The sequence below is a fragment of the Hemitrygon akajei genome, chromosome 6 (genome assembly GCF_048418815.1).
Source record: "Hemitrygon akajei chromosome 6, sHemAka1.3, whole genome shotgun sequence".
NCBI classification, from domain to species: Eukaryota; Metazoa; Chordata; class Chondrichthyes; order Myliobatiformes; family Dasyatidae; genus Hemitrygon; species Hemitrygon akajei.
Genome location: NC_133129.1, coordinates 143,748,048 through 143,766,296, shown reverse-complemented (window position 1 = coordinate 143,766,296; position 18,249 = coordinate 143,748,048). Strand labels below are relative to the sequence as shown.

Sequence of the window (18,249 nt, the reverse complement as noted above, 5' to 3'; positions counted from 1 at the left end):
GACTGTGTTTCATCGTTTGTTACCTCACTCATTTCCCTTTCGCTGCATAGTATACCAGGAAGAATTCCATCAGTTAGAACTGAAGGGTATTAATGCTGCCTTGCTGGCATGTTGCCCAGGTATGCTCTTCCTGCAGTAATGCTGTAAAAGGATATGGACCTTGCAGAGTTCTAGAGGGAGAGTGAGTTCAGGTTATCTTCCACTTGCACAGCCTCTATCCTCCAAAGTAAAGAGCTCCCACTAAAAGCTAGGCAAAGTGTCATTTCTCACAAAAGCTTCAATAGGCCTGGGAATAACAACAACCCCCTGTTCGGATCTCATTCAATTTTGCCCACAGCTGTATTCAAGTCTAATTAAAATCTTTTAATAAACACATCTCCCGGAATGTTCCCTCAGCTGATTATCATTCTTGTGTCACTGGAGTAAATCTATATTCAAAAATAGAATAGGTCAAGTGTTTCATAAATGAATGAATTCAGGAAGGATTTATGATCCTATTTTAGATTCCTGTGTCTTCTTGGTTCAATTTTAGTATAGCATTATTCTGCAAAAGACTAACAATGTCAATCTCTAGAAGACTTACTTCGACTTCTTTCATCAAGAGATATCGTGTGGCTTTATTCTCCTTTAGTATCTCTATTAAAGTTCAGGGGGAAAAAAGCTTTATACTGAACAAATACTTATAGTTTCATGACAGAATTTATGCATTGAACTACATTGCCAGTGCTATCCTGTGAGGAAAGAGTTAAATGTGATTCCTCTGTGGTACATGCCAAACTAAAACGCAAGATCAAAAGACAAAATGGTGTCATCTTGGAAAGTGGTAATGGCTTGTTACCCTTCTATTGACCAATAGTATGTCTTTATTTTGAATGCACATCGTTAAGATTAGATATCAGTGAAGAATGTTTTCTCCCTTACATACCTGTTCTTATTTCTTATTCATAATTTTTAATTATGTATGCCTAGGCCAAAAGTTGTGAGAGATAAAGAAAGGTGTCTTGAAGGGTATAAAAAGGGGCAATAAGGGAAAATCTTCTCTCAGGCTGGATAACAACTAGTGCTAGTGCTAAGAGTTGGAGATAGAAACAAGGGCAAAGGGAGCGAGAGAAGAGTACGTGAAAGGTTATTGGATTGTGGTTCCCCTCTGGCATATGCAGAACGGCTCATTAGATGGATGATGTATTATTCTGTTTTATCTACTACTACTTATTAATCATCTGTCTTTATTTCTGTATTATATGCTTTATATAACTCTAATAACGTAGTCCCTCGTGGCCTTCAATATCTCCCTTTGTTTGCAAACACTACAAAGGCTTTCACTTTTCAGGGCCTGGGAGGCTTATTGCTAACCTCAGCTTTCTACCACAGCAGCATGACATTTCCAAAGGGTCAGAGTAGTTTCTGACACAGTTAAACTGCTAACCAATATTCCTTCTTGTTGTAAATGTGAACCATTCTGGAAAGAACCAGATTATCATGTAAATTGCCAACAATAATCCATTTGAAGTTAAAAAGGCAACTTTGCAAACAAACAGCACTGTCCGCAGAGCACAGGCTGCTTGTTCACAGTAAGAGATTGACTACTCAAGAAATATTATTTGCAAAGTGAAGTAACCATGGGACATTTTCACCTGCATCAGCCAAATGTAAGACAATAGGGTTATGTTAATTGGCCTGTTTCAAACCAGGCAACTACAGCCAAATTATTTGCGTCATTGTAAAAGAGATCAAGGTAAGTTCCATACCAGACTTATTTTGTCACTTAGCATATTAAACACATTCACAGGTATGATCGCTCAATAGCTGGGATATTTGTGTACTCAAGAGAGTCAGCTCTCACAACATTTTTTTGCATGTATGGGATGTCTGTCCCAGAAGCTCTTAGATCATCTGTGTAAATTAATTTGTCCCAGCAAAGGTTGCTGAAAAACATCACATGCGGATAATGTCAACTAGCTGCAGAACAGTATAAATATGAGAAAGCATTGTGGATTGTAAGGAATGACAAAGACAATGACAGAAAAGTGGGGTGACAGAAAGAAGAACTAGAATTCATTCCTTAACCTTTGGTTTCTGGAGTGGATCAACTTGCTCATCTGATTTATGGACAATAAACTCAATACCACTACAGAGTAAATGAAACTCTTTTACACTGCAACAAAGCAATTCATGCTGTTGTCTATATGCTTCAGGAGACAGATCCCAGACATCAAAAATTAATGCTGTGAGGGCTGACTCTCGGAGTACATAAATACACAACTATTGATTGATTAACTATACCTGTGACTATGTTTGATGTGCTAAGTGACAAAATCAGTCTGGTCTGCAAGCTTCCATGAACACAGTTATAATGATTAAAATAACTTAGCCAGCTTAAAATAACTGTCTGATTTGATGCAGTCCAATTAACATGCTACATTGTCTTACATTGATTAAACATGGGCCAACAAGACCTCACTGTTTACTTGTTTACAAAAAAGAACAAAAACTTGAGTAAGAAATATTTAATAGAAGTTTAAACTTTGTCACAAACAACTCTGACCCTTCTGAAAGGTTATGCTGCTATGGTAGAAATATAGAAAGCTGAGGTCAGCAATAAGCTCTTGGGCCCTGGAAAGTGAAAATTTTGTGTGTGTGTGTGTGTGTGTGTGTGTGTGTGTGTGTGTGTGTGTGTGTGTGTGTGTGTGTGTGTGTGTGTGTGTGTGTGTGTGTGTGTGTGTGTGAGTGAGTGAGTGAGTGAGTGAGTGAGTGTGTGTGTGTGTGTGTGTGTGTGTGTGTGTGTGTGTGTGTGTGTGTGTGTGTGTGTGTGTGTGTGTGTGTGTGTGTGTACTTATGTCTTACAAAGCATCATCAAGATTCATAGTTCAGACCTATTTTGTGCTTTTATCCACCAGCAGTCACTGAGCAGGAGAGCTACTCAATGCATCCTGTGATTTTAACTTGCAATTTTTATCTATCTATTTATTTAGGAATTCATCTGAAGAATTTACTTAAATATAGAGATCAGCTCTGACCTTACCTGAGTCAAACGGCAAATGATTAACTGAAGCAGCTGCAATTGCCGGAACTTCATAGATGGATGTCTAATATTATGATCCAATCTGTTATCTTACCTTGGTATATCAGTCATTGAGGCTTCTCTGATGTGTAAAGACACTCAGTAATAGTGGCTACGTCAAGTCAGACTGCTTTTACGATCTTTTTGGGGAAGGAGGGGCTGTTGTTCCAAAGAAACATTTAGGGTTTTTATTTTCATTGTCACTAAGTCCTCTCAAAAGCTTGCTCCCATCATGGGGAGCATTCCTTTTCTGTTGTTGAAAGTTGCTTGTAATCCAAACTCCATGCCCAGTTTCAGCTGGACATCTAATTGGAGTTGTGCAGCTGATGAGCTATAAACATCAGTGTTACTGGACACAGATTAAAACTGATTGTGTACTTTCCTTTCCTCCATCAATTAAATCTTACTCTACATAAACAATGAGCTCTTAGGTTCAAGAACAAAATGAAAGCTCATTAAAAGAGTGTGTACAGCATCAAATCTCCCTGTTATAGCAATGATTGCATGATGTAATTTGAATGTTTACTGCAAAATTGACCAATCCAATTGGCTGACGAGTTGCAGCCATAGGGAGTTCTGAATGGATTATTTGAACCGGTAAAGCAACCACCTTATGTTCAGCAAAAATCTCAGTGAGTATGGACAGCATGCAATCAAATTTTGTGAGAAATCAAGTTTCATATTCCTACTTGCGTCAATTTCAACAAGTTATATTTAAATAATGCCTTAATTTAAGTAAAATATCCAAATGTACTTCACAGTCATATTATCAGCAAGATTGAAGTGAAACAACACAAATGGATGTTAGATTTGAATACATAAATAGGTTTCAAGTAGAACATACTGCCATGTGTGATGGTAGAGGCAGATACATTAGAGACAATGAAGAGAAACTTGAACTGGAAATAAAATGGAGGGCTGTATGGGAGGGAAGCGTTAGATTGATCTCAGATTAGGTTAAAAGGTTAGTACAATATCGTGGGCCAAAATGCCTGTAACTCTGCTGTAGTGTTCTATATTCTAAGTAGTGCCTAGCTGGAAGATAATGAGATTGAGCAAGTGAGAGGTTTAGTGAGTGAACTGTAAATATTAATGCCTTGGCAACTGAAAGCATGGGTGCCAGAGGCAGAATGGTTAAAATCAATGATAGCAAAGCGAACCGGAACTGGGATAACATAGCAGTCTTAGAATTGAACAACCCCAAGGAAGGACTAAAGACAAGAATGACAATGGTTAACTTTTGACAATGGTCAATGACAATGCATTGGTTAAGCAATAACTATCGAGAACAAAGGGGATGGACATATGGGAATTACTGCATTAGGACATTGGCACTAGAATTTTGCATTATCTCAAAACTCTGGATTGTAGAATATAGTGCTTTGGGATTGATGTCCACAGGTCAACCAGGAAGTGATCAAACAGAAGCAGGTTAACCGAAGTAGGGCATTAATGAGCAATATTACAGAGACAGAAGCAAGTAGATGTGGTGATGGAATGGAAAGAAGACCATCTCAGGTCAACAATGACCCTCAATAGTAACAGTCTGATTTTGGTTCAGACAGTTAACAGAGTGAAAGTTAGAAAAGATAATTAGTGAAAGATGTAAAGACAATACATTTCCAGTCCCCAACACTTATTTGGAAGAAATCTAGGCTCATTGAACATTGGATATTGGCAATGCTGTATGACCATTTGGAGACAGTGTCAATGGCTGAGAGACACAATGGTAAACTGGAGCTGGATTTCTACAGAATATTCATTGCAACTGATACAATATTTTTGGCTAAATGGCAGCATGCTAATGTGATATAAAATGGAGAGAAAGACAGATCTTAAGAGGTTATGGCCAGGGAGCAGGAGACATTGTCATTCTGGATAAGTCCTTGTACACACTGGATTGAACTGAATCAGTGAGGCCCCATCCAGTCGGACATTAGCAGGCAAAGAGGTGTTGGAGGAGGGTAGTGTGATTAACTGATGGAAAGAATAAAAGCAGATCAAAGAAGTTAGAAGGCCGGGTCTGCTTCTGTCACTGCGACAAGTTATAATTTTTAAGCTGTGGGATCATTGTGGGTAAAGTTGAAGCATTAAATTGAATGGAAGGACTCAAATATGGTATTCTAAAAGAGACAGGCCACAGCACATTTGAGAACAATGCAGTGGAAACAGAGATTGGAAATGAGTGTTAGTTTACTAAATTGAACAGTCAGGAGCTGTTATGTGAGAGATGGGATGATAGTCTCATCTCCAGAGGAGCTCATTAGGAAATCAAGCTGAAACATGTGAAACAAGATAAAGGGCTGTAACAGGGGCAGATTTCAGAGCTGTGGGGAAGCTGTTCTATAATGTTGGTGATAAAGAAATCAGTGGATTGCACCTTACAGGGATATCCTGGCATTTCTGGTTGAAACCACTAGTGATTCTGGCACACGAGACAACTACATTGAGGATAGTAAGGCTGCAGAATAGATAGAGAGCTTTTTATGAATGGTATTTTATTTTTTATTTTATTTCTTTTAATTTTATTTTTATTAATTTTTGTACTTCTGGGTACAGGAGAGATTCAGAAACATTTGAAAATGGAGAAGGTCTTGATGTCCAGTAAAGCTGATCAAGATTCTCTGAACTATTAAAAGCTTCCACAGATGTTTCTTGGCCAGGGCACATTCTGACCAACCCACTTTGCTCATGTTTGCAACAGTGTGTTCAACGGATGCAGCCCTGTAGCAAGGTTTGGGAGAAATCTGTGGGAGTAGTATACAAAGCCCAAGTATGACCTTGTGTTGTAAAACATATTCAAATTTGGGTGTCTACAACACCGCTTCAATCTTCTCTTGTGACTTAAGTAAACCATTCTTGTCAATGACATGTCCACAATATGAGATTTCATTCTTGAAAAACTCATGTTTCTCTCTCTTTGTGCTCAGACCATACTTACTCAGCCTGGTAAGCACTTTACTAAGATTCTGGTGGTGCTCTTCATCATTTTTGTCAGTCATGATGATATCATCAAGATAACATTGTGTTCCTGGGATATCTTGGAGCATTTGGACCATTGCTCTTTGCCAAATTGCTGGAGCTGATGCAACACCAAAAATGATACAATTACACTGGAACAGTCCCTTGTGAGTGTTGATTATGAGGAACTTCCTGCTTGACTCCTAATCTCCATTTGGGGCTTGTGACAGATTCAGTTTGCCTTTCATTAGGTCTACTTTCAGATTGTCTTTGGGAGACACTTATTCGGCTGTGCAGATCTCTAGCTTCACTTAGGTATTTTTCCAATGGTAGCTTAGAAAACAGTCTGTTGTAGTTAACTTTGGAATTTACAGACAAAGTTGACCCTGTATCCAGCTACACTTTCAATTTTACACCAAACACATCTGTTGTGATCCCAATAATTTCACAATCTGCTTCAGCAATGCTATGCAGTTCCAGGTATGACAGCTCACCTTTGTACTCTCTGTTGTCTGATTCAGTTTCACATTCAGTCACTTTGTACGTTTGTTTAGTTTGTGTTTGAAGCGTTTCACTCTGTGTAGTTTTTCTCTTTGGTTGTGCCTTTTGTCTGCCCTGCACATTCTCTCTCTATGACCTTGTCTGTGATACTTAATGCATTTTTTTCCTTTGAACCGATAGTCATTTGCATCATGGGAGGATTTGCCACATGGACGACATTTTTGGGTTTTTGCACCATTCATGGTCACTTTTGTGCATCTCATATTCTAAACTAAACAGAGCACCACCCAAAAGACTGATTTAGTTATGAACTCTTATTGTTAAATCATGTTTTATTGAATATGGTTCAAGGGAAATGAAATGTTTTGATACATAATACAGCTTTATGCTACCTTAATCTAAAGAGAGAGAAAGTATAATACATGGATCGATTTCTTTTAGCACAATGACTCCCCTTAGTACTATTTATTGATTGATAACTTACCCATGCACATTGATCTGTTGTTCTCTCTCTGCAAAGTCAATAAACCAGTTAACCTCACCTCTATATGTGTGTTTTTATTTAATTGATATGTAGTTGTACAGACACAACAGGCTGTAAATGTATTTTCAAGTTAGGAAGGTTTTTTGGTGGTATCCCTGTGCAGCCCCCGTCCTTTGCCAGTTCCAAAGATGCCATTAGAGTTAATAACCACAGTACATTTTGTAGATAGTTCACTGCAGTAACTGGGTGAACTAGTCATCAGTGAAGGGAATGATTGCTGAAGGTGGTTGATAGGGTGCCAATCAATTGAGCTGCTTTATCTGTTTGATGTCAAACTTAATGAAAGTTATTGGCATTGAACTCATCCAGGCAAGTGAAGAGTATTCCACACGTACTTGTTAAAGCTGTGGGTGAAGAAAATTGCAGAAAGGGCTTTCAGAAAATCTAATTGTAAAGAAAAGAAACTGGAATGTATTTCCATTCAAGGATAATACCAAAGTAATGAGGAAATTTTGCAAATGTAAGTTTGGATCGCATTGTGGCTCTTGTAATCCAGCCAGATCAGGCAATGAACATTTTAACCAGATAGTCATTTTGTATATTTAAGTTCAATATATCTTTAGAACGTAATGAAGGAGAAATTAGCTATCTACCAGAGAGAAAAGCTAAGGTGAAAAAGAATAATTAACAATACAGTATCTTGACTAGTTGTCCATTTTTTCTGTGTTAGGTTGCTTTCCTCAATAAACTATTTCCTCCACAGTATTAAGCAGCATATCCAAATAATGGAGTACCTTTGATTTCCCCAAGAATCTCCCCTGTATTGAGTCCAGCCATCTTCTCTTTCCAGTCCTTAGAGAGAAATTTCTCGACACAGGATGATTCTGCAGAGGGGAAAAATACATATTATTTAGAAGAAACATTACTGCTGAACAGTGAAAATATTTGGTGATCCTGTTATGGCATTTGACCAACATCTGAAATAATGAATACTCTGCTAACAAAGTGAATGCTTAGCCTAAACAGTAACTCTGTAAATTTCATTAATAATTGCCAAGACTTTCATTCCATTTGTCTATGTGTGAACCATGGGTTTCATGGACGCACAAAAGAAAGCAGCTTTTTGTCCAGACCAAAGTGACAGTTACATGATTGTTATGGGAAACAGAACAGTATCTGAGGTTGATCAGTGTTTGAGCCAGAGCTTCATCAGATCCAGAAGTATTTGATTCTGATATTAGGACTCAAATAGAAAATAATCCACTGCCCAATACTGACAATACTCTCTTCAACAGACACAAAAATGCTACCTCTTACTATCGTATTTGAAGGTTTAAACATGGATTGATTCAAATCTGGCTACTTTATTAGTAGCTCTTATAAAGTGGCCACTGAGTATGTATTTGTGGTCTTCTGTTGCTCTAGCCCATCCACTTCAATGTTTGATGTGTTTTACATTCAGAGATGTTCTACTTGTACACCACTGTTGTAATACATGGTTATTTGAGTTACTGTCACCTTCCTGTCAGATTTAATCAAGCTGGCCATTTTCCTCTGATGTCTCTCATTAACAGGGCACTTTTGCCTACGGAACTGCTGCTCAATGGATTTTTTCTTTTGTTTCTCATACCATTCTCTGTAAACTTGTCACAATGTGCCCTAATGATATTGGAACCCAAGTGCAGAGGAAAGACGGGCTCTAATGTAGTGGCAGTGATGAGAGTTTATTCATAATAATCCAAAAGAACATCGGTGGCTCAGCCAAGTGACACTGTGAGAGGTAACAGTCTCTAAACTAGAACCCTGCGATTAGTGTTAATCGGGAATCCTCTTAAGTAACATAGAATTATTGAGTCTATCAAAATAAACTTAAGCTTAAACAGAAAACACCAAGAGACTGTGTTACAAAGAATGAGTTACTGGAGGAAAACACAAGGAACTCCAAATGATTAGCAATTGTTATTAAATAACAATTAACCAATTCAAGTGCTCTATAAACCTCGGAGCCCAACGCTCTTCAGCTCATTACAAAACTCTAGAGACCACTGTGCTTGAAAATCCCAGGAGCCTCACGGTTTCTGAGAGACTACAACCACCTCATCCATCACTAACAAACATTTCACAATCAAACTCACTTAGATCTCATTTCTTTTCCATTCTGATGTTTGCTCTGGACACAACTGAACCCCTTGACCATGTTTGCATGCTTTTCATCATTGAGTTGTTGTCACATGATTGGCTGATTAGATATTTGCATTAACAAGGAGTACTGGTGTACCTAATAAAGTGGCCACTGAATGTATATTTCACATCACTATGGTTACAAAACATTATCCCATGAGCTGTTAAATGGAGCAGTATTATTCAGCAAATTAAATGCTACAAGGACTTCACTTTCTCTTCAACATTACTTTCTACTTTTTTTATGCCAAGTCAGTTTTTTCATTGACTTGTCTTTAATTCTATGAGCCTTGATCATTTTTGAAAGCTTGCAATTTGAATTTCATCAAATCTCCTTCTGAAAATCTTTAACTAAAAAAGCACCTGCACATTTAGTTACCTGCTCGAAGAATTCTAGTGAATTTGTGAGGCATGAACTATTGCCTCCTAAATCTGTGATGACTATTCCTTATGGCTCCTTTATTCTTTAAGTGAACACTGATAGCATCTCATAAAATCCTCTCAACCATTTTTCCCATTATGAATGTTAAGTGAACCTGCTGTTATTTCTTAATTCATCTCTTGTTCTTTTTCTTTATATTGATGAATAACATACACCATTCCCTCATCTTAAACTATAATTCCATCATGCAATGCCTACAAAACATTAATCAGAGACCTTTACATATCTTTGAGTTGCTGAGGCATATTTATCTATTCCAGGTATCTGAAACAAAAGTAAAATCTTCAAGTTCCTATATCAGAGATGCTTCGCTAATACCTACACAAAGATTGATGAATCAAAATAATTGACATTTGACAAAAGTCTTCATTTGTATAAAAGGAATGAGGAATTAATGAAACACATGAAATTTATTGATCCTTTGTAACATTTCAACTCCATTCAACATTTGAAGGAGCTATCAGAGAATTTTCTCTCCATTCACATCCTACAACTACCAAAATGTCTAAGTTTCTTTCATTATAACCCACACCTTTTACTCTAACTGTGCACCAACTTTTTTCTTATATGCAGTTTAATCACCCTAAATGGCATGGTTGTTTTACCAGCCTTCTCCATTTTACCATGATGTCTAGTTCTGGGTTACACGGCCCGAAACATCAACTTCATTTCTAAAAACGGTGCCTGACCTGTTCAGTCCCATACATGCTGCCTGACCTACTGAGTTCCTCCAGCATTTTGTGTGTGTTCCTGTGGATTTCCAGCATCTGCAGAATCACTCCTGTTGTTGGCTTCTAGATTATTTCTAACTCTTCATTGAGCTATCATAACCCTGACTCTTATTTTTCTAACAGAGGCTCTTTTTTTAAAAAAAAGGAAGCCTTCCAAAGATAAAACTCAATTTTCTTCAATTATTTTGCCTCCTAGTTTAAATTGCAAGTTCAAATTTCAAAGTCAATTTATTATGAAAATACATATGTGTCACCATATACTACTCTTAGATTAATTCTCTTGCAGGCATTCACAGCAGAACAAAGAAATACAATAAAATCAATGCAAACTGCACACAAAGACTGACAAGTAAACCATGCGTGCAAGACAACAAAATATGCAAATACAAAAAAAAATGACAATAAATTAAAAAAAATACTGAGAACAAAAGTTGCAGAGGCCTTGAAAGTGAGTCAAGAGGTTGTGTTCAGTTTGAGGTGATTGAAGTTGTTCATGCTGTTTCAGGAGTCCGATGGTTGAAGGGTAATAAGTATACCTGAACCTGGTGACATGGGACCTTATGCTCCTGTACTTCCTAACTGATGGCAGCAGTGAAAAGAGAGCATGGTCCGGATGGTAGGGAACATTGATCCTTTCTTGTGGCAGTGCTCCCTGTAGATGTGCTCAATGGCAGCAAGAGCTTTATTCTGTGATCGACTTGGGCTGTATCCACTAATTTTTGTTAGCTTTGCCAATTTTGGGCTTTGGTGTTTCCATGCCAGCTTGGGACGCAACCATTCAGGATATTCTTCATTGTGCATCTATAAAAGCTTGTTGAAGTTTTGGATGACATGTCAAATCTGCACAAACCTCTAAGAAAGTAAAGGTGCTTCAGAGCCTTCTTTGTAAAGTCATTTATGTGGGAGTTCCTGGACAGATCTGCCAAAAAGATAAAGCCAAGGAGTTTAAAGTTACTGACCCTCTCCACGTCTGAACCCCTAATGAGCACTGGCTCAAAGACCTCTGGTTTCTTCCACCACCTAGATCATTTCCTCTTTCTCTTTGCCAGTTTATGAAATTCAAACAGGACTTTGTTGACTGAATGTTCCTTTGTCATAGACAAGGAATTTATTTTTATTTTAATAAAGATTGGAGAGACAGAATTTGTGTGGCTTCAATCATTTAAGACCCATGGTTTACTTGCAGTTCCAGATGAATATTTATTTGTGAGATGATTATTAATCATATGGACATTAGATTTCTTGTTATCAATCAGTATTAGTTTGTATTGAAAGCTAAAACCATGGATTGTTTTAAATAGCAGTTCCAATCAGGGTAAAACATTCCATTAATCAATAGTAACGTACACAAGTTATCAAAATTGCTCCAGAAATTTGGAAAATTTAAAATAATTTCCAAAAATAAAACCATTCTTAAGTGCAGGAATTAGCTATTAAAATTAGTCTTCATATTTTGTGAGAAAGTTTGCATTCATTTTTGCTTTCCTTTGTAGAATTTGTAGAAGTTATTTCTGTTTGTAAAGCAGTGATGTCTATTGACCATTTCCCAAATATACCAGTAAATATCATCATAAATGGAATTAAGATCATGGAATTCCATGATGTATATATTCTTTAATGGATTTGACCTAAATCATCATCTCTGATCTTAACCCCACAAGGCCATTTTTTTCCCCCAAGGAATGCTGATCCATTCCAGGTATGTGTTTGTGCAGTGTTGTCACCCTTCCAATGCTTTATCTCATTGACTCTTTCCTTAATGTAAACCTATAAACTGATTAACACCTGGCTAATCAATTTGTGATGATTAAGAACCCAAACCTCTACATAACTAGCATGCATATTCCTGTGAGAATTGCTGGGAAGTGAAGGAGGGCTTGAAATCTTAACAGTCTAACAGACCTATGACTATCCTGTTAGACTGGGGTTCACAACCTGGTGTCCATAGACCCCTTGTTTAATGGTATTGGTCCATGGCATTAAAAAGGTTGGGAACCCCTGCTGTAGACTAAAGCAAAAACACTCTTCCTGCTTATAGTCTCACTGAAATATGGTAACCGCAAAACCCTTCACTTCCCACTTGAGCATTCAGCAAGATGTCAGATGGTAGTAGTCACCATAAAATTGGTTGAAGAAGTAGGTTTTTAGAAGATTTTTAAAAAGAAAGCTCTAAGTGACAAGTTTAAGTAATTGCAGTGCCTAGAAGACAAGTTATTGGAGCCTCTGCTACTAGTGGAAGGTTAAGACATTGCACAGAAGGTCTACATCTTGACATAAAATCTTGGATGGATGTAGAGCCACAACATGCAGGCAATGGTTCTTGTATGAAAGTTGCTGAATCTTACTTAAAAGTTCAGGGTTCTTACAACTGCAAGGAAAAGGACACAGACCTAATGTAAACAAATCAGATTTCTCAGAATCAGGTTTATTATCACTGTCTTGTATGATTATGGCTCCTTAAGGTTGTAGTAGCTGGGGATGATAACGGGAACAAGCTCCCACTACCTATTAAATGTTTCCAAAGACGTGTGCCTCAAATAACCTCTAACAACCAAGTCCAGCTCCTGGCTTTCACGTGTGCCTTAGCTACCAAGCCTGGCAGAACAGTTTCTACTGACAGAAGGGGCAAAGGCGGCTTACTGGCACCTTAAAATCAGTTGCTTCGGGCAGATGGGGATCATCAGCCATGGCTGTCAGCTCATCTAAAAGAAGGAAAACTCTTATCTCAAACCTCCAATGCCTGGCAGCTGCATGCACTCATGGGGAAGGCTTCGGGAGTAAACCCCAAGGGAAAATTCTGGAGCTGGATTCCCTAAAGCAGTCCTGCTTTGAGTTCAACACTGACTGGTAATTCCCGCAATACTGCTGATGCCAAACTGTATCGGACTCTGCCGTTCCTTTGGATTCATCAAATGCGAAGAGAGGGGGAGTCTGGTACATGGACAAAAGCCTGTTCTGCAAATCATACTGCCCAGGCTTGAGTATCTAGACAGCTAGGACATAATATCCATGGATGACAATGACCAACAGAAGCCTACACTATGCATATGATGTGAAGTTGGTTATTTTGTGGCAGTGGTACAGAGGAAAGACATAAATTACTATGGATAACAAAACAAATAAATAGTGGAGAAAAAGAATTACAAGGAGGTGTTCATAGACTATTCAGACATCTGATGGCAGGGGAGAGGGAAGAGGGCAAGAAGCTGTTTCTGTAAGTTGATAAAAAGGTCAGTTTGGAGAAAGTGGACTATTCTTGCAGTAATGTGTTCTGCAATGACTCCATCAGCCAACACTACCTCTACAACTCCAGGTCTCACCTGGTCTTATTAATGTTAAGACCCAGAGCAAGTGGCTGAATCTCGCATCCCTACATCTACCACTTACGCCCCCCTCACCCTGGATTCTGCTTGCACATGCAAGGCTTTGAAGATACGGAAGGGGATTTGAAATTTCATGTTTTGGGAAAAGGTCACCAAGGACAAGGGAACAGGCAAGCTAAGGAATGTGGATCTCTGAGGAGACATGAACATTACTGAATCTAGGAGTAACAAAAGCTTCCAAAAAAATATTGGCAGAAGTTGTGGAAACACTACTTGTCAAAGAAAGAATGTGGGGTCAGAGCAGAGAGCCAAGGGGCCAGAGAGGAGACCAGGGTAACAGACCAAGAAACTGAATTTTACATAATAGGCTACAACTATTATAATAATGTTCTATAATATTAACTATTACTACTATAAGAATCAGAATCAGGTTTAACATTATTGGCATATGTCATGACATTTGTTGTCTTTGCAGTACTTAATAAAAGAAAAAGTTCAATTGCAGTGTATGCATATATATGTGTGTGTACATATGTATATATATATACATATGTATATATGTATATCTATATTTTTATATATATATATAGACACAGAGAGAGAGAGATAGATATAGATAGATAGATATGTGCTAGTCAAATAAGTGGAAAAATAGAAATAAGAATGTAGTGAAATAGCGTTCATGGGCTCAATGTCCTTTAGAAAGCGGAGAGAAAGAAGCCCTTTCTGAATCTTCTGAAGTGTGTGCCTTCAAGATTCTGTACCTCCTTCCTGATGGTATTAATGAGAATAAGGCATTATCTGGGTGATGGGGGTCCTTAATGATGAATGCTGGCTTTTTGAGGCATCGCTCCTTGAAGATGTCCTGGATGCTATGGAGGTGAGTGACCACGATGGGGATGACTAGGTTTACAACTCTCTGCAGCTTATTTCAATCCTGTGCCATAACCAGCACTCCCTTGCCCCAAACCAGACAGTGGTGCAGCCAGTTAGAATGCTCTCCACGGTAAAACTATTAATACTAGTATGTAATATTAACTATTATATAATAGGCAGAACAGTATTGCTGCCAAGAGACTGGAGTTACTGTCTGAGGAGGTGGAGATAATGCAATGGTTCCAGTTATCCTGATGCTGAACTGGAGGAAGTTATGACTTACCCAGTCCTGAATATCTGACAAGGCGATTGGGGGCTTGATAAGAGGTAATGCACCCAACATATTGATGCATCTACAAAGAAGGCACGGCAGAGGTTATATTTCATTAGGAGTTTGAGGAGATTTGGTATGTCACCAACGATACTTGCAAATTTGTATTGTGGAGAGCATTCTAACTCACTGCATCACCATCTGGTATGGGGGTGGGGAAGTGCAGTTGCGGCACAGGTTCAAAGTAAGTTGCAGAGAGTTGTAAACTTAGTCAGCTCCATATTGGACACTAGCCTTCATAGTATCCAAGACATCTTCAAAGAGCAATACCTCAAAAAGGAGGCATCCACCTTTAGCCACTGCCATTACCCAGGTCATGCCTTGTTCTCATTGCTACCATCAGGGAGGAGGTGCAGAACCCTGAAGACACACACTCAATGATTCAGGAATAATTTCTTCTCCTCCGCCATCGACTTCTGAATGGACAATGAACCCATGAATGCTAACTCACTACATTTTTATTTCTATATTTCCACTTCTTATAACTATTTTTAACAATAGTAATTCACGTTTTTTCTAGTTTTATGTATTGTATAGTACTGCTTCCGCAAAGGCCATCAATTTCACGACATATGCTGGTGATATTAAACATGATTCTGATGGAGAAGTATAGCGGGGTGTCATACACCATACCTTTAACAATAATACCACAAACTAAGGATCAGTCCTTGTCCCTATGGCTTAGTACCACATATAGCACTACATTCTCCTACTCTAAGTGTTCCTTTTGCTTCCAAAAACGTTGTTAAATATCCCTGCTTATCTTTTGTCTGCGCGTAACTAGCCTCATTTCCCCATCACCGAAGAATGGGATTTGTCATGCAGTTTTAAGTCAGAAGACCAAAAAAAATGTCTTACAAAAAAATATCAATGATCACATTCTCATAATAAATAATTGGTTCTACAGTTTGGGGAAAATATGCACTCATTGTTTAGAACATTCAGTCTCTGCTGTCTTATTGATACAGTTTGCAGTTTATTCAAAGATGAAGAGTTATCTCAGGCTGACAGCTTTAGAAAGGTAGATCAGAAGACTGTCTGCACTGATAAGCAGCACTACAAAGGAAATGTTAAAGCGAGCACTAGGTAAAAGATGACATGAAGTACACACTATCAGAACCCGGCAATGAAAACAATTAACATGTCTTCTCATTGCAATGAATCATTGCTGGAATTCTGTTTTCCCTTGCAAGGACTGTGATAAAGAGCATGTTGCTAACTGCCAGACCCTGGGCTCTGAAGTCGTCTTCGAAGCTAGGGGTCAGCTTGTTCTCATCAAGATGAACTTTTGCAAGCTCAGTCTGGCATGTTCTTTTTGACAGCACAGATCAGTGCCGGGACCCAGATATCAAAAACTAAAACAGAAGATCAAAGAATGCTTACCAAAGCCTGTGTGCATCCCCATTAAAAAATACATGCAATATTGCATAAATAAATTGACTCACCGACCTTTATCCTGGTGAGGGGGGGGGGGGGGGTACTGGTGGATAGCCTTGGCCTATAAATCTGGAATCAAGGGACAATTTCACTCTATATTTGTCTTCACTCCACTTGAACATGAAAGGTTATAGTCTCCAACCATGTTGCATGGCAAGAAATGACTTGTTCAGAAATTAAAGAACCTCATAACCATGAGATAGATTTGTGTTTTGCATCATTTTGTTTGTGGATCTGTAAACATATCCATGTGATATTGTATTTCCTGTTACTTGAATTCTTAATGAAAAATACTTAAAGTACTTCATGAACAAAATGGTGTGCTGAAAAAAAACTTAGAGGATATCCAATACAACTATGTGTGCCTCCCTTATTAATATAGAACTTAACAGCCCTGATTAAAATGGGTCACTCTGACATCATTTTGAGACTCAATACCAACAGGTACAACCATGGCTTATAAAACACTGTCCTCCAAAACTAGATAGCTGCAACTTTCAATGACTTTCACAACTTGATAAAATGCATTTGTTTCTTGTCAGAGAACTTGTCCGTTCTTCCAAGAGCAGCAGAACACACACCAGTCCTCATCGAGAACTCAGCAGTGGAAAGCGTGAACAGTTCCAAGTTCCTGGATGTCAACATCTCTGAAGATCTATCCTGGTCCAACAAATTGATGCAATCACAAAGAAGGGCCATGACAGTGGCTGTATTACATTTAGAGTTTGAGGAGTTGAGGAGACTTGGTATGTCATCGAAGACTCTCACATATTTCTACCAATGGTCCATGGGGTGCACTGGTTGCATCACCATCATGTATGGAGGGGCCGCTGTATAGGGCTGTGAAAAGCTGCAGAATGTTGCAAACTCAGTCAGCTCCATCATGGGCACTAGCCTTCCCAGCATCAAGAACATCCCCAAAAGGTGATACTTCAAAACGTGGCATCCATCGTTAATGACCCCGATCACCTAATACATGCTCTCTTCTCGCTGGTACCATCAAGGAGGGGGTACAGGAGCCTGACTCAGTGTTTTATGAACAGCTTCTTCCCCTCTGCCATCAGATTTCTAAATGAACAATGAACTCATGTGTACCACCTCACTAATTTTTGCTCTCTTTTTGCACTAATATAATTCAAATTATAAATCTATTTCTTATTGTAATTTACAGTTTAGTATTATTACATATTCAATTGTACTGCTGTTGCAAAACAACAAATTTCACAATATATGCCAACGATATTAAATCTAATTCTGATTTAAAGAAGTGATCAAATTCATGGCAAACCTTCAAATCAGGCTGCTCTTTTGCACTTCCCACAACCTCTGCTGTTCCTACACACCTAGCAGCAAGAAGTTCTAGAGGAAGTCTCTCTATGTGGGAATATCTCCCTTTACAATGGGGACCTTGGGTGAAGAGTACAGCACAGCTCTGTCCCATTGTGTCGGTGACTTACAGGCCACCTGTCATTTCCATTTGAAGTGATGTTCCTCAGGTTCTGACTGTGCTTCAGCTCCATATCCCTAATCTTTTGGCATCCAGCATGCAAGAGGGGAGGAGTCCATCAAGAGATCTCCCCATCAGTCTAGACTAGGCTTGGCTGAGATGGCCATAGGCATGTCCTTCCAAGCTGATTATCTGCTCCTCTTCCAAGCTTACATTCCACCTCTGTGTCCTTAGAGAGGGAGTGTGTGACATCTGTTGATTCATGGAGGCCTTCCAAAAACGTTGGGCACCACAGTTCCTCCATCATTTTGTGTGTGTTACCGCAGGGATTTGAGTGAATCCTGGACCACAAGTATAATATTTTAATTTAGGTATTTTGCTGATGCTTTAAATAAATATTGAAATTAAAACAAAAAGGAAATACACATAAAATAGGGATTTTCAGATAATGGCCAAAACCCCTTCAAAACATGT

At 38.5% G+C, this 18,249-nt stretch overlaps 1 protein-coding gene across 30 annotated transcripts in view; it reads right to left on the bottom strand.

The window, feature by feature from the left end:
• Positions 1–18,249, bottom strand: part of sox6 (SRY-box transcription factor 6) — a 598,739-nt gene that overhangs the window by 224,133 nt on the left and 356,357 nt on the right. For all 30 annotated transcript variants that reach the window (XM_073049425.1, XM_073049424.1, XM_073049429.1 and 27 more), the window contains one exon: positions 7,802–7,891. In XM_073049425.1, coding sequence (XP_072905526.1) covers positions 7,802–7,891 — 90 coding nt within the window. The remainder of the gene's footprint in view (positions 1–7,801; positions 7,892–18,249) is intronic.